The sequence below is a fragment of the Corapipo altera genome, unplaced genomic scaffold (assembly GCF_003945725.1).
Source record: "Corapipo altera isolate COAL_440 unplaced genomic scaffold, ASM394572v1 44, whole genome shotgun sequence".
In the NCBI taxonomy this organism is placed as follows: Eukaryota; Metazoa; Chordata; class Aves; order Passeriformes; family Pipridae; genus Corapipo; species Corapipo altera.
In genome coordinates, this window is record NW_020884880.1 from 10,981,737 (window position 1) to 11,004,024 (window position 22,288).

General features: G+C 38.5%; 1 protein-coding gene across 2 annotated transcripts; it reads left to right on the forward strand.

The window, feature by feature from the left end:
• The first annotated feature begins 49 nt into the window (after nucleotides 1–49).
• CCDC126 (coiled-coil domain containing 126) lies at nucleotides 50–15,738 on the forward strand. 2 transcript variants are annotated; one of them, XM_027639432.1, is made up of 4 exons: nucleotides 50–178; nucleotides 12,326–12,458; nucleotides 13,077–13,480; nucleotides 14,140–15,738. In XM_027639432.1, exons 3-4 carry the CDS (start codon nucleotides 13,243–13,245, stop codon nucleotides 14,319–14,321), a joined length of 420 nt encoding a protein of 139 aa, XP_027495233.1. In that variant the 5' UTR covers nucleotides 50–178; nucleotides 12,326–12,458; nucleotides 13,077–13,242; the 3' UTR covers nucleotides 14,322–15,738. The 2 variants fall into 2 exon arrangements, with proteins under 2 accessions (XP_027495233.1, XP_027495234.1); XM_027639433.1 differs by lacking the exon at nucleotides 50–178 and adding an exon at nucleotides 10,921–11,765.
• Nucleotides 15,739–22,288: the final 6,550 nt, after the last annotated feature.

Below are 22,288 nucleotides of genomic sequence, written 5' to 3' on the forward strand. Positions count from 1 at the left end.
CGTGCCGTGCCGTGCCGTGCCGTGCCGTGCCGTGCCGTGCCGTGCCGCGCCGCCCCTCCTCCGGGAGCTGCCCTGCTGTGGGACAGGTTTGTCCTCCCGGCTGCCTTCCCGCCGGGTGTCGGTCCCAGCGCCGGTGTTGCGGTGTCCTTGCGGGCCCCGCCGGCGGAGCTCTGGAGCGGTGAGTTGTGCGGTGATCCGGGCATCCCTCCGGCCGGAGAGCCGTGTCCCAGGGCTGTGATGCAGTGTCCTTGGATGGGAGGAAGTGGTGGAGGAAACAAGGCTTGCCTGGTTTCCTTCACCGTTTGCAGTGGTCTTCCCGTTTTAAACTATGACTGCAGTGACTCTGCAAGATCTCGTACCGTAAGGACACAACTTCTAAAGAGGCAAAGCTTGATTACAGTGATGTGATGGAACTTACAGGGGGGAAGAATTATTTAATTCATATTTAAGCAAAGGCAGTATCCTTAATAATGTCAGGTTAAGTGATCTTCGGGCACTAACATGTCTGCATACAAACAGCGGGTAAATGTTTCACTGAAATTGGTCTCTTCGGTAAATAGTGAATAAATAGGAAGAAGCAATATTGAAGGAAATTTGCAAGGTTTGAAACATTCAGTTTTAGGAGATTATAATATATGAAACTTCTTGACAGCAATAGTTGTGGGATGCTTCCTGCTTACAATATAATAAAATTGCTTTTCTGTGTAATATCTGATGACGTTTTAACTACACTTTAAATCTTCCCATTAAGTTTATTTTTGTAAATGTTTATAACGTACTATCATGTCTACCTTATTTCTGTAGCTCTGTTCATCATTCATTATTAATAAACTTTCTTTTCCGTTCCCTAACCTAACATGGTAGCATCCTGTAAATTCTCTTTTATGTGTCTTGTCATCTAAAATATACTGACAGCTAGAGTGCAGTGTAATTTCTGTGTTTGTGTGCCACAAAACAAGAAGAGAGAATTTTTGTTCTGTGCTGTGACATGATGCGGAATCTCCTTAGAGCAGTTCAGATAGGGTTAACTAGATCTTTTTTGTTGCTGTTGTTTTGGGATTTTTTAGTTGTTATGTTGCCCCCTGAGTCGGCTCATTGGTGTGTGTGAGGGTGTTTTTTTTTCTGTGAAAAGTGAACTTTGTAGGAATTGTGTCTTTTTTTAAAGAGTCTTCAGAATATGGACGTGCTGAACATCATAGTAAAGCATGCATGTGATTTGTTCCAATTGTAACGTAGAGTTTATTTTGGAGCAAATGTAATGAATTGCTGTTTCACTCTCGTGAGAATGCCAAAGAAAGGAGACAGTATGAAGATGATATTAGATTGTGAGTAGCATCTTGTTCTAGTGTCATAAGTGGAGCGATTGCAGTGTTATACCAAATACGGAAATGTATTGTTATCTTTGTTCCTGTTCTTGCTGGAGATGCCCATGTGCATAAAGTCTAAATTATTCTGGCCTCTTTTTGTTACTTTATATGTTAAAATATATAACTGTTTAATAATTCACTTCAGGTACTTGAGAGCCCCAGAGAATTAAACATTTATGCTGCAATTCCTTTGTTCTAGCAAATAAATCTTTTTCCTAAAGCTTTGACAATTGGAAGTAAAGCTACTTCCTTTTTAAAAAAAAAACAAACCCTTTTGTGTTCTCTGCTTTTAGAGACTCTTTTTGGCTGTGATCTTCTTGAAGGAGGCATTAGTATTAGCTAATCCCATACTGTGGTTTAGCTGTGGGATTGGATGTCATTTAACTGCTAAAAGTGAGATATTTCCCCTGGAGTTCATGGTGACTTGTACCTTTTCCAAGAATAGTAAAAGGCACTTAGTTCTTGCATCTTGCCCAGACTGTAAGTAGGATAAATGCATGCTGTCATCTTAAATTGTCAGCTGTGTAGTCAACATATCTGCAGACTAGTAAATGTCAAAAATAGCTGTTTTCCAGTAACTGTCAAAAATCTGTGAGGCTCAGTCATTCAAATGAATGTGTTGTGTCCTCGTACAAGTTTACTGCTAAAATGTACTTTTTATAGTATTTACTTGTCATTCGACAATGTCTTTCACCTGTAGTTGAAAACTTGTGCCATTAAATGGACAGGGTTTCCTCAACTGAGCATTATTAATAGTCTCATATATTTTCTTTTGTGATTGTCAACTTTACAAAAAAAAAACGTATATTAGTGTTTGCCTGTGTAGTTTAAAAGATTAATTTTGGTTCACTCAGAACTGAATCAGTACTTTGCCTACATAAAACAAGTCCTAGACAAGAGGACTTAAAAGTTATTCCACTGAAATTGGTTTCTTCACTAATATTGAAGAAATAAGAGGCTACCAGTTAAATTTTTGGGTACCTTCTACTTAATTTTAAGAACAGTATATTTTGCAGTGCAGACCACTGTAGTGTTATGGTTAACTAATGTCTGTCATAACCCCCGTACTGTGCTAAGATGAACTGACAAGTCAATCTAGAAATAATAAAAGATGTAAAAGAAAAGGATTTATCTGTCTTTTTATAATCTCCTCCAATGTTAATTTTTCTGAAATCTTCAACTGGATCAGTCTCCTAAGAAGGAGCGTGAATCCAAAGCCTTGTCTGTTTTGCAGTTTTGCCATAGAAACGTAATTTTTATAGACAAATTCATATACAGTTTGAATTCTACAGGTTTCTTGAAAGAAAACCAGGCAAGTTAAATTATTCTTCTCTCCCCAGTGGTAAAAGTCCTTTTTTGCTGCCATTCTACAGGAATTGTGTTTGTGTGGATGCTGCACTGTGTGTCCATGTATGAGCAGTGGCAGTCGCTCCCCCATTGCAGCTGTCACTTGGTTTGTTGTCTCCCCCTTTCCCCTCCCCTTGTAGTTCTCTTTAATGACACCGGCCTTCCTTTTGGGTCTCTTTAGAATGCTCAGTGAAAATCACTCTCTTATCAGTAGCCTACATTCATCATCCTGCAGGCTTGGCTCTCTGTAAAACTAGTTAAAATTATCTAAACATTATCATCTCGGAAGGAAGTTTTGAAGTCCCAGGGGCTTTGGAAAGAGTGATACAAGGACAGCTGTGAAATTTCACAAGGGAGTAGAGGTACTAGTTAGGAATTTGCAGGGGAGGACTTGTCATAGCCTAGTGTTCAACTGCAGTTAAAAAATTGTGGCAATTTTACGGGAAATGAGAAGCCAAGAAGGTGCCTTATGCTCTGTCATAACTGACTCTTAGGAGCAAGGGTCCTACTGTGACCTGAAAAGCAGCAATAAAGCATAATGAGAAAATAAAGTGTCCGGGGGGGAACGAAGCTGAGATATCTTTTTTTTTTTTGTCCTCAAGAAGCTGATACAGAGATATAGAAATGTTTTGGGGCCCAGATGGACCCAGTGGGAGGAAGGGAACTTCAACAAGTGTAACATACTGTCTCTATTGATATCTGCTTGCTTTAATTTTCTTCACAAGCCTTGCCAAGTCATTTCCCCTCTCAAAATCTTGAATCTTGGATGGCTGCCCACAGGCAAGGAACAAAGAATTTCTGTTTTTAAATGGTTGGTTTATTTTAAAAGCATTTACTGACAGTAGTAGGCAAAATAAAGGGGGGAGGAGCTGAAAAAAAAAAAGGATACTCTAAGATACCAAAAAGTACTTGAGCAGATTCCTTAGATGTAATGCAAAATAAAACCAATGCAAATACGACTACATGAATTCAAAATAGAAAAAAAAGTCACCAATATTTCTAAAATACTGACATACAAAAGGTAATCTAGTGTTTGAGCTCTCAGATAATTTTATATCAGAGCCACTGTTAGCTTGTTGTGTGAGTTTTCAAGTCTCAAGCAATATGTTTTTGCTTTTAACTTGAAGTTCATCTACAAAACAAATTGTGTGCTGTTCTAAGAAGCCTCTAGGAGGTAAAACTGCTTCTAGTTTAAGATATGTCTGAGGTTATCCCAGCAGCTCCTCAGTAGTGACACTGTGTCTTGCTTGGTGTGAGCTGTGACTTTTGTTGGCTGCACTGAGAGACAGGGACTACCTGGAGCACACAAGGAGATTTTCTTCTTTCTTTGTTGCAGCACTGCAGAATAGGTATTCTTGGTAGTTACCCATTTTTGCTATTCCCTTAAACCTCCCATCTCCTATGATTTCATTTGGAGCATCCATTAAAGGTATTCCCCAAAAGACAGGCAGCAATAAGGCAAAAGGATAAATTTTACTTTTTATCAGTTTTCCCTGGTAGTTGCAAGTCTATGGCATGCAGAAGCAGGGAATGAAGAAACACATGCTGTGGGAGAAGGTATAAAGATAGATGTTCTGGAAAAGACACGAAGACAGACTCCTTTGGCAGCGCACTCCAAAAGTGGTACAGAACTGCTAAAACCTGCAGCCCAGCAGCTGTCATAGTGATAGGGCAGCCTTTTTTTTTGCCCAGAAATGTGCCTTCATACCTATTCTTAAGATGGCAGTGTGCTGTGTAGTGCTGATCCTTCCTCTTGATCCTAGCAGGTACTACTATAAATTGTCTCTTCTATTAACTGATCTATGATGCAGTCTGGAAAGACCCTCTAGTTCCAGCAGCACACAGGTACAGCATTTTGCTGGGCTCTGTTGTGTCGGGCGTTGCTGAGGTTTTGTCAGGAATGTATCCTCTTTTCCGTCTCTGCTTTGACATTTTTCTGTTGACGAGGTGACACACGCCCTACTAATTTAACAAAATCTACCCAGGCTCCATGCCATCCGGGGGCTGGCCTGTCTGAAGCCCTTTCCAAAGTTCCAGCGAGTCCCTTTGAGGTATGATCTTTCCTACAACAGGGAAAGCAATACAACACTACTCTTCCAATTTTAAGTAGCACTTCCATTACCTTCATCAATAATAGTATTGTTGCAACACAATTTAGATAATAATTGGAGCCAATTGTAACTGTAGGGATCTCCTTTACAAGGCCTTTGATTTTGAAATTAAGAAAAGTATTGGTAACATTCATCCTCTGGGCCTGGACATTTCCCTGTGGGGTAGCCCAGTACAGGCACAAACATTGCCAAAATCAGAAAGGAAATGGGTAAAGTGGCCTTTAAAAGGAGAACCCTTGTGCTATGGGACCGTCAGGCGATGCCGATTTTGGGGTCATTGTTAGGGCCACCTACGGAGCTCGTGTGGTAGTGGCTGAAGAAGGTAGAGCTAGCACTTCCCGTTTTTTACTTTTATTCTTTCTCCGTGTTCCTAAACAAATCTTTGTTTTTGGAACAGAGTCCGAGAACCCTGCCAGAGCATTGGCAGAAAACTGCCAAGCGCAGTCTTTGTTTACAAAACAATTACCGGGAAAGCAGCCAAGAAAACTTTGTATAAAGAAGAGGGGAGAAAGTAGCAGAGGTTCCCTGACAGCTGTGGGATTTACCCAATGAAGACCTCTTCCCCCACCACTCTTCCAGAGACATTCTGGGAGAGCTGTAAGGCATATACATAAGCAGCGTCTACTATCATTCCCTCTGTGCCCACCAGCTTCTTCTGCAGCTTCACATACTCCTGGCAGAGGAGCATCAGGTGCTTTTGCAGCTTGGCCACCTCCTCTTCTTGTGCAGGTTGTAATCCAGCAACTGCTTGCAGATGTTCTCTGTCACCTCAATTAACCGTATGTCCGACTGGGTGTACTTGACGGCAGAGCCCTTCCCATCCAGGAAGCTGTACTTGGTGTCAGTCACCTCCTTGGTTCCTCACGGGCCCTGTGCCCCCTGTGCGCACCTAGGGAAAGTCCCGGGACTGCTGGCAGAGAGTGCCAGGTGCTGCTGCGCCCCCGCCTGCCTCACCCCACGGCAACCCCCGCCAAGACACCCCTGGGCCGAGCGGGTGCACGTGGGGCGGGCTCTCGTCACGGCCACAGATACGCAGGTAGTGCACAGCACGTGGGCCCACAGAACGGGGCTCACTCTCAGGCCATCCCCTTTTCAAAACAAAAACTGAGCTTGGCTGTCTTCCTGGACAATATTTTCAAAACAGACCAAACCTAACCAAAACAATCAGCGTTCCCCGTATGGGCCACCAGTTAAAAATGTGTTTGTAAGTTTGGCTGTCTCTTCCCCCATCCCGCTCTCTCAAGCGACGAAAAAAAAAACAAACCACAGAAAAACTGAAAGAAGTCCGAATGAAATGGAATTATATCAAAAGTATATATTTGCATATATATTTACAATTATATATACAATTTGAATATTGTACACACGATAGGGAGCTCGGGGGGGGGAGGAAGGAAAAGGGAGGGGGAAACAGGGATTAAAAAAACCCAAATATCATCCAAATATCCCGTTAATAGAGAGCTAGCGAATAAATACAAAAAACCTAATTAAATACTTCCCTGAACGAGACAGCAGAACCGTGTGAAGCACCAACCAACTCCCCAGGCCTCCCAGAGGGAACTGGAGATAACGGCAGGTCTGAGCAGGCAGGCCCTGGCCTGTACAAGCAAAGACCATCTGCAGAGAGACCTGTCGCCTTCAGCCTCCGGAAGAGAGAAGAGAGCGAGCTCTCTTATCTCCGCCTTATTTATACGTTGTGTTACGCTAAAGGATGATATGGAATACTTCTTTAGATTTCTGACCCCAGTTGCTAAGGAAGGCCTAAAAAATCCAAAAGCCAACCCACTACACCAAGTTTTACACCAACAAATAATAGGAGTACTTAACATGCTGAGTGAGAGTTGATTTTGTCAAAAGACAGCTCAAACATGTTTTACTTGTCTGGGGACATTGCTATTAATTGTTGGTTCTGAGCATAATATCTTGCTCTTTTGTGGTGCTATGCAGCTGAGTGAACTGCAGTGATTAATGAACCTGGGCAGTGTTGGTCTGCAAAAGTCACCAGTACAGATGTGCCAGTACAGGACAGTGGTTTTATTGGCATTCTCTCTAGAACTAATGTGCCCTTAAAAATATGAGGAATGTGATTTTTTCCTTGTGCACCAGTTTTAAATATGAATGATGTGGGTACAATGATTTATTAAATGGAGTTTGTGATATGTGTGGGAACAGGGAACTGAAGTTTCTATGTATTGCCAGGTATCAGGGTCCTGTTTTACAATAAACACTTAAGCTCTTTGAGAAACTGTTTGTCAGCTGCACCTCATGCAGATTTTTCTTCTACTTGCAAACCAACAGCAGTCTAACACTGCAAGTCACCAGAATGCAAACATCATTTTTGACATTCCAAAAAGTCTCAACACATAATCTCCTGGGTTTCTAGGTGCTTATTTCCTTGTCCCAGTCTTCTGTGATTAATTGGTCAGTAAATACATTCTATGCTTTTTTTGTGTGTGTCAGTCTTCTTTAGGCTTCCCATTTTCCTTACTGCACAGGAACTCTGCTGTTAGTTTTCCAAATAACATGGAACCAGCCTGTCTGCTCTCAGAATGGTCAGCGCGATTGTTGCCTGTCAGCTGAGTGATGCTTAAAGTTTTCGATTGGAAAATCAGGCAAAAAATATTTTGGAGATCACAGAGGTAGATGGGCCAGGGCGAGCACACTCTCAATACATGCAAAAAAAGAAAAATAGTAGAATAGAGTTTGATAGAACTGTGGAAATTTTTTTTCTGGTATTCTGTAATGCCCTGTGATTTTTGTATTCCTGAAATGTTCATTGGCAATGAGGTATCATCCTGCCTATTTACAGCACAGCGTATTGTTTACTGATACAGTACTCTCTCTGTACCCAGGGATGTTTGTTACCATGAATTTTTTAGTAATTTCTTGCATAGATGTAATTTCAGTATGTTCATTTAAAATCATTAGTAATTTCATAAACGTTTTGTGTTCACATTGAGGTTGTAATAAATTCTAATTTTGTACTGTACAATTATTTTATAGTAATTATTAATGTCAGCTTTTATTTTTACCGTCCTAATTTCTGTCTGCTGCCTGTTCTATTACAAGATTTTCTTCCCCTTCCTCTGTAGTTGGATGCACTCTCCTATGACTGTATCTGATTTTTTTTTTTAATCTTGTTAAATCACGTCTTGTGTTTATACAGTTGATAATAATAACTGTTTGCAAAGCCAGACCTGCTCTTGATTTCACAGTGTCACATTGATGATAATTTGGCAGTGAGGAACTGATAAGTACTAAGTAATACACTGAGTAAAATTCCCATTTTTCAATCCTACTTTCTTAGTATATTAGTTCATTAGAGACCTGTCTAGGTCTCTAGAGTATCACTGAGGAACTATTGCCTCAGTAGTTGGCATTCTGTCTTTAAAAATAGGTGACTTTTTTGGACTGTATGCTGACAATAATACTTTCACTGCATTTTTCTTGGCTTTGTCCTTAAAAGTATTTTTGATCTTTGAATGAAATGGGATTTTCAGGCTTCAGTTTTCTGTATTCTTTACATCTTGGTGACTCTGTTCTGTAATTTTTTTTTGCTAAAGCTGCTTATTCATAACAATCAAAAATACTTGATGGACCAGCTGCTTTCTTTTTCTCTTACACATAATTATCTTCATCTATCCTGTACATTTTTCAAAACTAGAAAGTACACCCATCTCTGCAGGACAGGTTGAAATTTGCCCTGCTGAGTGGTTTAGGAAGGCTGGAGTCTCTCAGACAGAATAGAAAAATGATGACTAAAAAATGACCAAACTAGCAGAACTGACAGTGCTGTAAGGTGCGTTGTAAGCTTTTAAGGATTTGAGTATGCCTTGTTTTCCTGATAACCTGTTTCAGAGGACTTATGAGGCATTCCTTTGCCTTACAGTCTGCTTCATTTCTGTGTTGTGCATTAATATAATCTCTGGGTCTTTCTAGAAATAAGTAAAGCAGAATCTGAGGAAGACTTTGGAACAAAATTCAAGAAGGATGTTTTGTAAGTATGGGCTGGTTTCCATGGAGAAGAGTCAGTATTCAAACTGAAGTCTGATGCTACTGTTTATTACAGTAGCATCTAGTAGATACTAGAACGTTGCTTTATTATGGAACATATAATGGATTTTCTGTTGCTTTTTCTTTTGCCTTTGTTCCTTTTGTTTCACGGACTCGGTAATATATATGACCGATGTTGAAATATATACGATAGAGTAGTTTTATTTTGAAGGGGGTGAGTGCCTTCCTTCATTGCTTTTGTTGCCAGATGTATGTCAGTGTTGTGATACCACTGCACAAAGTTGAATTCACATTGGTAGGTTTTGGCAAGACATTTCTCAGACAACCAGCAGTGGCAACAGTGAAGAAAACCAAACTCTTTATATGTCTGTGAAGGGTAAATTTAGTATCCTCATTCAGAAATTGGTTGTAGCTCCAGGTTCTAATGTTGCCTCTGGCCTGGGCTTGTAGTTTTCAGAATAGTTTAGATATGCATGCTGATTTTACAGAACTTTTGAAAATTGCCACTTGAATCAGTCACTTCAGGCTGCTTGTTGAAAGGATTATCTGGAAGATATTTTCTTTTTCATGGATTTTTGGATTGCCATTTCCCCTGCACAGTCAGGTCAGGGGTTTTGTTTGATTTGGGTTTATTTGGTTGAATTTTTTGTTTTGTTTTGGGTTTGTTAGTTTGGAGTCTTGTTTCTTTTCTTTCCCTCCTTAGATTTTCAAATTTTGTCCTGGTTGTACTCCTTCGTCTTCATAGTTGTCTTCCTTTTGTCTCAGTCTCTGTGATTAGAGATGGTAGGAATTCCAATAAGGCATAGCTCTGAGGCACCCTTTTTTGCTGTTGCTTGCTGTTGTGCTGTGACAGCCTTTGCCATAAAAGCCCCTCAGCTGTGGTTGGGAGAGTGGTGAGCCTGCGTTCCTATCTGGGATTAGTCAGTGTGAAGAAGGAAGTCTCGGCTTCCCTTTTCCCCTGCTCAGGGAGTGGTGGGTAAGAAGGATTTGAGAGAATGAGGGAGAAGAAAGATGACAAGAGGCAATGTTTCTTTTTACATGTGTGCTGTTATCTCAGAGGATACTACCTCTGAATTACTGAAAACAGAGGTCCATTCTGAGATAGAGTTTGTTTAAACTGTAATGTTCATGTAGAGAAGTGCTGACCCTTCAGGGCAACAAGAGGTAAAAGAATATTCCAATTCATTTGTCTTACTTATTGTGGTCTTTTCTTCCTAATATGTACACCTGCTGCTCCAATACTCTTTTTTTTCCTATTTTGAAATCATGTGGGTATAAGCTTACTTTTATTTTTTTGTTACTCCTTACTGTGTAATCTTGTAAGGGTTGTGCATGGAGTGTGTTGGGGGTCACTAGATGTGCATGCTTCAGGGGGAAAGAGAAGACCAGATCTCACAGAACTTTGAAATTACAGTGGAATTTATTATGGGCAACGACCTTTAAAAATGCTTAGGAAAAGTACAGGTAGTTGCCTTCCTTTTGGTACACCTTGCTCCCATTTTCTTAGCCCAGGGTCAGTATTTGGGTATTATGCCATTTTCCCAGCAGGTTGAGTCCTTGATTTCCGTTGATTTCAGTAGTTATTGTGTGCATTGTGAATCAGATACACAAGGCAAAGGCCCAGTCTGCAATTACTGCTGCTCCTTGGCAGGAGTTGATTCAATCTGTTCCTCTTGGCTAGAGCTCTTATCCTGGCTTTGTTGTCTTATTTACATTGTGATGGCAGAGTTATTTCCACTCCAAAGTGCTGTAGTGATATTGTCTAAATGATTCAGGACAAGATATAGCTAGGGATCTGTGGAGAGCTGAACCTAATTTAAATTCTGCAAGAACTATCTGTTATTTTCAGTCATCATCATTATTATTATTATTATTATTATTATTATTATTATTATTAATAATAATAATAATAATAATAACAATAATAGAAGATGTAGACTTTTTGGAATGAGGGTTGAAACTTGTGTTCTTTTCTTGAGAAATACTGTTTGGTCTTCTGAGCCATCATGTGAATGCCCTACTCCTGGTCCTCATATGTAAATATTTTCCATCATATTTGATACAGTTCATGTGCAGTTTATGCTTTAAAGTCTGAGTGCAGAGCCATGGATTTGGCAAAGAACTAGGGAAAAGTGCGTGTTTAGGGACGATCTGTTTCAGGAAATCTTAAACCACACAATTTCAAATATTCATGCTGTAGAATGTAAGTTTTTATTGTTTGCTCTCTTATTTTTTTGTACTTAAGATAAATTTGTCTCTTAAAACAGTTTTTTGGGGGATAAGCACGTTCCTTGAACAAAGTACATCCCACTGAATTTCCAGTGGGAATTCAAATTATTGTTTGTTGGCTGTCTGTCCATGTGCGTGGTCGTATCCCACAGTGGAGGTGAAGTAAACTGTTCCTCATTCAGTGATTCGTGATTGCCACTCGCACTAGTGCACCCAAAAAGTAAAAGTAAGGCTTTATATAATGACATTTACTATAGGGCATTTTACACACAGGAACTTGTTACTTTACAGCAGTTTTGGTGTCCAAGTCCTAATGTTGCCCCTGCCTTGGGTTAATCATTTTCAGAATGTTGATTTTAGAGCGCTTCAAAAATTTGCCACTTGAATCAGGCACGTGTGCCTACCGGTTGAGAGGATTATCTGAATAGTGAATGTGAAGGGTAAGCGACAAGCCCTGCTGGCAGTGGCACTTGTGTTTGCAGTAGGCTGTGGTATGTTGGCATAAGGGTGCTTGAACGAGTCAGTGGAGGCAATGAAAAAATGCTGTGGAGGCGGAGTTGTTTAGAGGAGAGCTTAGCAGCATGAGAAATTCGGTCTCAATATTCTGATAAAAACAGAGACCTACGTACCACTGTAGAAAGTCTGGTGAGGAACTCTATTAAATGTGTAAGTTCAGTCTAAAAAGTGCTCATGTCAGGTAATGTATGGGGAAGAACAGGGAGTTACAGGGGAAAACAACTACTATGTAAGATGAGTGGCTTTATCCAGACTATGTTGAATGGCAGAAGTCATTCAAGAAAGTATTAAATAATTGGAGTAGTTTCAGAGATGAGTATAAAATGAGAAATACAAGGTATGGGCATGTAAAGAGGCTGAAAAGGTGGGATGAGTTTGAGGGGTAAAAATTAAGAAGAGAATGACATATGTAAATATATGTGCATGTACATATATGATGAATCTGGACCATCTGCTGTCACTGTCTTAGAAGAAGAGGGAAATATTGAGTGAGATTCTTACCAAGTTTTCTTTTAAAACTGTGTTGAAGTCAGTTACTGGACATTTAAATGTATGCATTTAAAGCAAAATGGAAATGAATTCTCTATTCTTCTCTAACAGTTGCTTCAAGTTAGGTTTAAAAATATATTTCTGTTTCAAACACATGTTGCTTGAAGCCCTCAACTTCAACCACTCCAAAAGAAAATGAAGGTCTCTTCACTTTGTTTTGTTTAAATGTTTTTTTTTTCTTCCCTGTTACAGAGCTCCCTGAAGATGTGTGGCTCATACTGCTTCAAACTGTCTGGACATTTGTTGTTTAACTGCTGAAGCTTTCCTACCACTTGTTTCTTTCTTGAAGCCTTAATCTATCGAGGGATCAGAATTGGCTGCTATGGTAAGGCATTTTTTCAAGTTGTAATAAAATGCTAAATGTGGGTGCAATATGCCAGTTTATTTTGGTTTTATTTCTTTATTCAGTAGCAAGACACCAAAAGAAACAAAAACTCTTAATGGTGTACAAAATCAGAAGAGGAGACTTTGAATTAACTAACCAGCCAAGAAATTTTATGCTGCGTGTTGTCTCTTTATACTTGCCCTGTGCTTCTAAGTGAAGAATAAGAATCATGTGAATCATTTTACAAGATCTTTTTCTTGTCTGTAGATGTATGTGTATAACTCATAAATGTTTTACAAGTCTCTTCTAGATACTGCATTTTTTATGAAATGTATTTCGGTTTCATGGCAGTTTAAATTACAGTATTTAAAATACTTAAGGTGATTTGTAGAAGCATAGAAGTTTTGATTTTTGGAGACTAAAAATTGGTAAAATGGGAACAGGAAACCCTGTGAATAACAGGTGAGACAGAAAGATGACTGAACCTCTAAGCAGATAAAAATCAATAATTGTTTGCTAGATGATGATATAGTACTGTATTTAGGAACTGATACTTGTCCTTGAATCTCAACAACTGTAGCAGTTCTGAATAACCAGGTGATACTTTACAAATTTCAGGAATCAAGACCAACTAAAACATGAGAAGATGTATTCAAGATGATCCAACCAGAAGATTTTTCACTTCATAGAAATCTTATTTTTGTTTAATATGTAATATAATTTCACAAAGCCAAATTCAGTTGCTTTTCTTGAAATTAAGACACGCCTGTGGCCTTCATCAGAAATGTTTCTAACATTTTCAAGAAAAAATATGTCCCAGAAACTGAGTATGTTTTTACTAGTTTTTGGAATCATCTGGGGTTTGATGTTGCTACGCTACACTTTTCAGTATCCAAGACGCCAAAGCAGTGCTGAGTTGCGTGGACAGATATTAGATCTCAGTAGAAGATATGTCAAAGCACTGGCAGAAGAAAATAAAAACTTAATGAATGGTGGCGGTGGAGCATCTATGGCAGGATATGGTAAGAGGAAAAAGCTATACTAGTAATCTGAATATCTTCTTTTTTAAATGAAAGCTGTAAAGTTACATTTTTTCTCTTTCAAAGTATTACATACTGCTCTTAAAGAGAAAAAAACTCCTTGTTTTTCAATCAGCAAAGGTGTAAATATATAGATTTTTTCCCCCCTACTTTATAGCTTATATAATAAGCGATAAGATACTATGTCATAGCAGTTTTTCTATGGACTAGATTTGTTATTTAGGGGAAAACTATTAATTACCTTTTTATGTTGGAAAGTATTTAAATATATTCTGTTGCTGTCCAAGGCTAAAAGGTGTTATAGCTGTGTATTCTAGTAGTGTTGTCTGGATGAAATTTGAAATACTGCCTTTGAATAGTCATTTCTAGTGCTCCAACTAGTGATTTTGTTCTTACACTCAAATATTTAATTGACTGCCTTCACAGTTCCCTATTGTGGTGGTATCTTCCATCCATAAAATAACAAAGAAATGGTATCAAAGAAAAATCAAGCAGCTATACTTGTATATCAGTCTGCATTACTTTCCAAAGTGTATAGTAGGGAGGATAGCAAGTCTTAAGATGTGAATATGTTGAAATAGCCATTCTTTTCCACACACAGTAAATAATAGTCTCTAATTTGTTTTTTCCATTATCTTCAGCTGATCTTAAGAGAACAATTGCTGTTCTTCTGGATGACATCTTACAACGCCTGGTGAAACTGGAAAACAAGGTTGATTACATTGTTGTGAATGGCTCAGCAACAAATACCACTAATGGAACTAGCCATCAGGCACCAGTAACTTCAAACAAACGTGTAAAACCAGCCAGCAACATTAGATAGCAAACAGGGCTGCTTTGTGTTGCTACATCTGTGATGGGTAATATTTAAGATCAGCTTTTTATCTCTGGCTAAGGCAAAGCAGTAGTTGACTCTAAAAGAAGCATAAACTATTCTGTTATACTATGTGCTGGATCTGTGTAGGCCTAACATATGTGCTTAGGTTCTCAAAGCATTATTTCATTGCCTTTGAGCAGTACTTCTGAAGTGATCTTTGTTGTCTTTAAAGATATTTTGATATCATGATTTGATGTAGTATGCCATTGGATAATAAAACTTTGTGGAAAGCAGTGGGGAACTTATAGGTAGGTTTATAAATATATTTATTTAAGTATGAATATAACATATTTTTTGGATAGGTGAGAAGCATTGTAGCTTATTAATTTTTTGTGATCTACATTTAAGCCAAGGTAACTGAGGAAAATGCGTCGTTAAGCAGATGTTAGAAAATGTATATACTTAAAATATTTTGTTACTTAACTACTAAACAATATTAAATTGAGGACAACATTGGTGGTAATATTTTAAAATTGTGACCCAAAGAATGTCTTTATTTGCACTATCTGTCAGAATAGTTAAAGAGAATTTACTGTATATTTAAGAAAATTAATTATAATAGGAAAATATTCTAGGTAGTAACACTGTCCAGGTTTATCTTTGTGCCAGAGTTAAGGCAATTAGATTATCAAAAGCAAATCATAATCTGTGATATCTTAGATGATTGTTTCTTACAAAGATATTTAAGTGTATGTATTTTGTAATTGCAGATGAAATTATTTAAGTGACCGAAATAAGTTTTGGATATGCAAATACGGTTTATTTTTATTCATTGCTGTTTGTTTTAACAATTTAATACCTTGCAATTTGTGATGAGTATAGCACATGATCTCTCTGAATTGCTTTCTTGATCAGAAGGAAAATCAGTGAAGGGAAACAAGGCATCTCTGCATTTAACAGAGTTATATATACTAAGGGTGTCCAGTCATGGAGTATTTGAGAGGTAAGGTAGTATTTGCCTTATGTCTAAGTTAGTCTTACAACAAAGTGAAATGCATTCAGCATGGATGCACTGTATTTCAAAATGTTCCTGAAGTCATATTTAAGTGCCACTGAACCTGTTTTTTAAATCATAGTGAATGTTTGGTGGGGACAGAGGATATGTTCAGGGACTTTTGCCAAAAGTGTCCTGTGAGTGGGGTTTTGGGGGTGGGTAAAACCAGAGGTGCTGGATGATACACCATCCAGAGTTATGTGTTTTTTCTTTTCTTCTGTTTCCCTGCTGATATTCTTGATGGTTATAAAAGAAAATACACTTGCAACCTTCATTAGTATCCAGAGGATTTTTTTTGGTCACAATGTGTGTAAACATGTACTCACTTCAATGCAGAAAGAGAAATAAATTTTTAATTGTACTTGTAAATGTTCCTGTTCTTTTTTTTAATTATTATTATTAAACAGTCTTGTCATTTTTGCTACATGTGCTCTGTTTCTGAATTGGAAAGTTGTGTGTCTCTAAGGTTTAGTAGTAGTCTATCTGGTATTCTTCCTGCTCAGTCACTGGGTTCTTCTGCTCTTTAAATTCTAATGCCCTGAAACTTTCCTCTGGTTAGAGCTGCAAGAAGAAAGAATTGAAAATAAAATAACTAGTTTCCATCTTTAATGGTGAAGACTTTGCTCTTTAACCTAGGACTAAAGAAGATAGGTGCATAACTTCTTTTGAATCTGCAATTCTCTATTGACAATGTGAAGATACGTTTTTATATGTCTGTCTGTCTATCTATCTATCCATCTATGATTTTATTTTCCAGATACTTGACTACTACCAACCAGAACCTTGTTCTTGTGTTTGTATACAAAACTGTCTTTTTTTTTCTTTTAAGGGTATGTGAAACAAAGTTATTGAGGATTGTTAAACAAGCAAGATGAGTATTTATCAATATGTGCACAAGCAGGTTATTTTATGCAGGGATTTTGGAGACTGATACATGCAGTCATGGTAATTTGTGGTGCCATTAACAAATCATTGCTTTTTTTTCAGGTTTCATTAGCACAATGGCTCATTGGAATTAGCTTGTACTTGACAAATACATAGAGAAAACTATGAACTACCTCTGTTTTATAGCACAAAAGTTCCATTCATTAATATAGTTGAAAGAACTGTTTGTCAAGGTGCAAGTTAAAAATCGTCTAGTAGCATCCTATATCTCATTTTGCCTGAAACCAGCATTATTAGGTGTTGATACAGCATTACATCATTGTCCATGATGTATCTTATCCCTCTTTTTGTCGCTAGTCTTGTTCTGTGCTGTATCGCCGTGCCATGCCTCTGACTTGTGTTCTCCCTTCCCCAGCTACCTAGCATGCTTCCATCACTGCTGTGCTCCAGCAGTGCAGAGGATGGAAGCTGAGCTTTATCCTTTTTACTAAGATGACAACACTTTTCAGAATAGAAAAACTAGGGAAAGAAAGGCAAGGAAGGATAAAGGGGGGAGGTCTCGGCTGCCTTTGCTATTAACAGCAGTAGCAAGAATACATCTGCATGTTCTAGCCTGCAGCTTCCTTTATAGGACATGTGAGAGGTGTGTCAGCCCTGCAGTGGCAGGAGGTTGTGTAAAGAACCCGAGGGTTTGGGTGAAAAAGAAGCAAGAGAAAGCCTACAACTTACCCTGGGTCCAAAATGCTTGATAGTTTCACAGGATTTGGTTGTGTTGCCAAACATTTAATTTTTTTTCCTGAGAAATATTTAAGTTGTGTTTCTACTGTGCTGCAGTTTTTATGATGCAGCTGTGTATTTCCCATTTCAGACAACATCATAATCCCCCCCAAAATGACCTGCTTCAATTTTTGTAATATGGAATCTTCTTGAAGTTGCTTGGTTCTTGGGCTGGGTTGGGTTTGGTGTTTTGTTTTTTTTTTTTTTCCCTTTTCTTTGGAGGTCAGGGGCCCATATAACCTCTTATATAAAGAACTGCTGATTTGAAGGGGGGGGGTAGTGTTTTGGTTTTGGCCTTGAAATCTTTTGGTAAATTATGAGTCTTAAATTTTCCCCAGCTGTAATTTGCCTCCTGAGTGTTTATCAGCTGATTTTACTAGGTAATTGTCAGTACTTCTGTGCCTGTGAATGATTGCTTAATATAGGTAGCAAAAAATGTTCAAGATTCACTCCCAAACAAAAGTTCTAATGAAGAAAAATGGAAAGAAAAGAGTATATATTGATTGCTGTCTAAACAGACAGTTCTTTTTGTTGCTTTCTTCATCTAAATAAATAATTTTGGAATTTCACCTTATTAACCTTAACATAATTAAGATGTCCAAGCATTGTCTGACAATTCTGTGTGAAGAAGAAAAAGTGCTGAGTGGCCCCACATTAAAGAACCTTTGGGATGAATGGATGGACAGATGAACAGATGCTCCTCTGAAACACACTGAGATGGCTCTTAACGAGCTACCTATGCACTGTTAGGATCCCAGAAGTTTGCTGATCTGTTTTTAATGCAATAATTTTAAAATTAAAGGAAAAATACACAAGGGTATAGAGATTCTTGTATTTAGTGTGGTGAAACATCAGTCTCCTTGGTACCCAGTAATATGTGTCATATGTTGCACAGTTTGGTCTGTTTTTCCAAGTAACTGCTAAATATTTGGTTTTCATCAACATGATCATTTAAAGAAGCTGGCTAGATAGATCTAAATTTGAATTAAATATATTTGCTAATGCAGAGGTTTCCAAGCTGCATCATGTTTGTGATATATGCAAGTTGCTTAAGAGACCAAGCACCTCCTGTGCATGTACATGTTCAGGAGGTATTTGCTGCCATTGTGGCCTTTGTTCGTGGGAATGCAGAAGCAGAGTAAATTTGGGAACAAGAAGTTTATTTAGAAAAATGATAACATAAAATTTAATATTGCAGTTTATTATGTTTTCTTGAAACCCTTTTAACTCCTCAAAAGACTCCAACTCATTGAATAAGTTAAATGTCTAGAACATTCTTAATTGATGTAGTGTTTTTAAAGGTGATGTATGTAGAGTGTCAATTGATATCTTTAACAATTAATCCAAATATGACCCCCCTTACCTAATGCCCTTTCATTAGTTTGTACTTTACAAAATAAAGCAGTCTGCTACCTGTGGGGTTCAATTTAACATATCTGATAGTATGCCACCTTCAAAGGCAAGAGTGAAATGGGAGACTTCCCTTTATAGTAGCTCAAAAAGTGAATTAGACTTTTTTAATGTTTTTCACGTGGAAAAGACGTTTACTGAATTGGTACTTCACTAATCTCAGTTTGTCAGGAATGATGCACATAGGCATTTGAATCTGTTTGAAACTATCATTTAGGTTATTAAAATTAAGCCCAAGTTAAAAAAATTTCATGTTACGTATTTTCATGGAATCACCTCTCTTAAACATCAGTGGCATCACATGCTGCTGAATTACCTTATCTCTAAGTGATCTTAATTACTACAGATTTCCCACCTATGTTTGTCAGTACCTCCAGCAAAAACCTTTCATTAATTGACCCTTACTTGCACATGAGCTTACATATTCTCTGTGACATTCATCATCTAATTCTGTCTGTACATTTCTAATCATGTTCTGTTTTCCTGATGGTAAACTGAAGAAAAACATGCTGTAATTTTTAAACACTGTAAATTAGGATTGATAATAAAAAAACTACTTTATTGTAGCATAATGTATGGTCATGGTCAGAAGTTTATAGAAGTGAGTACTGCTTGTATTTGCCTTGAAGTATATCAGAATATTGGTTACAAATATGGACGGAGGGAACAATTTAATGGAAATTGCTTATATTATTCTTTTGGCTACTTTAATTCTCGTTTCCAGAATAGTTGATTGACCAGATCCATAGAAATAGAATGACTGACTACTACTTCAAAGTGATGACTTGAGGTCCAAAATATTAAAAGAGGTTTTTTTCTAAATTATTTATTCTTGTATTAATAAAGTGGCTGTCTTCAATTTGCATAGGTATTTCACTGAGAATAATTTTAAGCACTTGTCAAACTTGTAAGGGTTTCAAAAAATTTAAAGGGTCACACATTTTATTGTTAACAGAGGGTGTTGAGAGAGACTGTCAACACCCCATGCAGCATTAAGCTGTTGCCTTTGATGTGTAGGCAGTACCTTAGGTCTCACAGAACTGTACTATAAGTAAGTGTCCATATGTTCAACCCACTTTGATGTGTTCAAAGATCTTGGGCCAGCAGCATCCGTATGCTATATCACAACCACAGGAGGTAAAACATGCCATCTGGATTCCTGTTCCTTTTACTTACCTTGTATCATGGCTTATTCATGGAAGCAGAAAGCCTTTTTTTTCCTTCCTTGCTACTCAAAATTATTTGGTAGTTTACATGAAAAATCTGGTTTGACTCAGTCTTTAATGGATTTTATTTTGGATGTCTATTAACAATCTCTTAGAAGAGTTGACAGATGGGAGAGGGTTTTCTGAGTCCAAAATGTACTCCTATACTCATGTTATGACAGTAAAACAGTGTGTATTTCAAAAACCTTTATTACCTAAGAACTCCATCTCACAAAGTCTTTCACCTTTCATATCTGTTCCCAAGTAAGTTTACAGATCCAGGTTTGGATCCAAGCAGATCTTGAGTGGGGTCTTACTAGCTAATAAGACCTGGATGCTAATAAACTGAGCACTGTCTGTATTGCAGAAAACACTTGCTATGATTAAATCCAGAAATAAATCCTCAATTTTTGTGAGGGGAGGTGGTTCATAGGACAGATGCCTCACCAAAAAATGACTTGATTTCCTTGATTTTCTTGATAAGTTCTCACCTACTGTTCACAGGTAATCTGATGCTAAAGTACAATATAGACTAACATTTGTAGCCCTCACAGAAAGCTGCCTTATTCAGAAACCTGGCTCTGCTCTCCAAACCCAAACTGTATTTCAGAGGACTGTTTTTAACAAAGATCTTGCACAGATGAGGAACATCAACCCATGACATAGGAGCTCTGCTCATTCTGTGTGAACCAGGCTTGCCAGAGCTCTTTCCACCCCTTCCCCCCTTTATTGGCAATGCTGGAATCTGGCACCAGTGAAATGTGCATACAGATAAGGTATCTCAAAGATCTTCAATTTTGTGTAGCTCCTGTGCAGCAGTGTGTTTGTTGTTATGTTCAAACCCCCTGTCTGCAGAGCTTCTTGTCCTGCTTTCAAGGTCCCCTTTCCCCTATATCTTTCTTTATCAAAGTCGTGGTCAGAGGAGGAATTTTCCCTGGAGAAATAATGCTTATTTTTTTGGTGGGGTTTTATTTTCCTCCACTAACTTACTTGAAGATGTATTGACTGCAGTGGACTTGCTCCCATATAATTTCTGCCTTTGAGTGACCTGTTCATGTTCAGATCTCAGCATGACCGAACGTGTGTGTTGTGTTGTAGTGCTGTCTCCTCTGCTGAAATTTCTTATACATGTGGCATAGCCACAGGACAAATGCCCAGACCATATGCCCTGTCACCTTATTTAGATACTGCTGGAAACCTGGGAGTGTCCCTGTTGTTTCATCTCTCTCGGGGATGTTTTGGCAAAACACTGCCGTTGTTCTTGTGACAATCCTCTTCACCTTCTGCTTCATTGCTTGTGGCTTGCCCAGTTTAAAACAATCTAGAGATTTCCCTGAATTGCTGTACTTTTTTATTGCCAGGCAAGTGTCATTGTATGGTATGGAAAAAGCCTCTCTTTGTGGGTTTCAATTTGACAGTCTGAGGGTTTGCAGCTCATGCTAGCAGGCAGAGCACAATTTAAATACCAATTTCCTAAAGCTCAGATAAATAAAACATAATACATCTTTTCCTCACATATTTGGTCACTTTGTGGCCAGGATGTTTGTATCAAGGGGAAGCAGTAATTTACACGGATAGTGCAGTACCTGAAATAGCAGTCTGGTGTATTCACTACAGCCCTCAAACACATCAGAGGACTTGCTTCAATGTAGTGGCATTGCTTGTGGCACATGGAGAGGAATGGGGAATTGCAGTTTCCCAATCTTAAGAACCATCTTTGGCTAGCAGTGTTTCCCACAGTTAGCCTCCTGTTGTCTTGAACTATGAACAAAATACACATTTTGTAATGGAACATATATTTTCTTTTATAATGGAAGAGTGACGGGAAATCAGTGACCAACCAAAAATACCCATCACCTACCCACCAGGAATGGGGTGGTCTAAATAGCAGCAGCCCTGAGTGCAGGGCAGGTGCTGTGAGGGCTTGGGTGGACACAAGGGGCTGCGTGGCTCATGGCACTCGTGATTGTGGATGCCTTTCTGAGGCACCTCAGGTGCACGGATTTGCACACACCCATCTCTGGATGTGCATGTGCCTGTGCCCCGGCACTGCCACTCAGGGAGAGTGTCCATTCTGAGAAGAATGGGGGATGACTGCCATTCCTGGGGGGTGCGTGCACCATGTACGTCCTTGTCCTTGATGTCAAGCCCCTCAAGATTTGAGCCACTCAAGATTTGTGTCAAACTTCGCAATTTTTTTTTTTGTTGTTAGTCAGTATCTGTAGCTAGACAGTTATGATTAAGCAATTGCATTGTGAATGTTGTATGTTTGGCTAATCTTTTGTTTTAAGGAAAAGAGAAGACAATTCCAAGATAAATGGGCCATCTGGACAAGAGCTACCAAGAGTGAAGTCAGCAGAACTGAGCAGTAACTTGGAAAGGTAATTCTGGCAGTGGGCGATTGTGACCATCTACTCAAAATGGACCCCAGACTCAAATGGAGAGAACTGCACCTGCAGACTAATTCTCATGAGAATCGAGAGCTATAACTAGCAAATAGGGGTTTGAGTATTAATAGAAAAGTTATGTAACTTGTAACCAATGAATGCTGATGCCCTTGTTAAAATGTATAAAGAGTGTAAAGTCTTGATGACCAGTAAGCCTTTTGTGGGTTACCGCCTAGCTCCCTCCTTTGCGCAAAC

Coding starts and splice junctions, on each gene's coding strand:
- CCDC126 (XM_027639432.1), top strand. CDS start 13,243: ATGTTTCTAACATTTTCAAGAAAAAATATGTCCCAGAAACTGAGTATG. Junction 13,481..14,139: donor AGCATCTATGGCAGGATATG/GTAAGAGGAAAA, acceptor CATTATCTTCAG/CTGATCTTAAGAGAACAATT.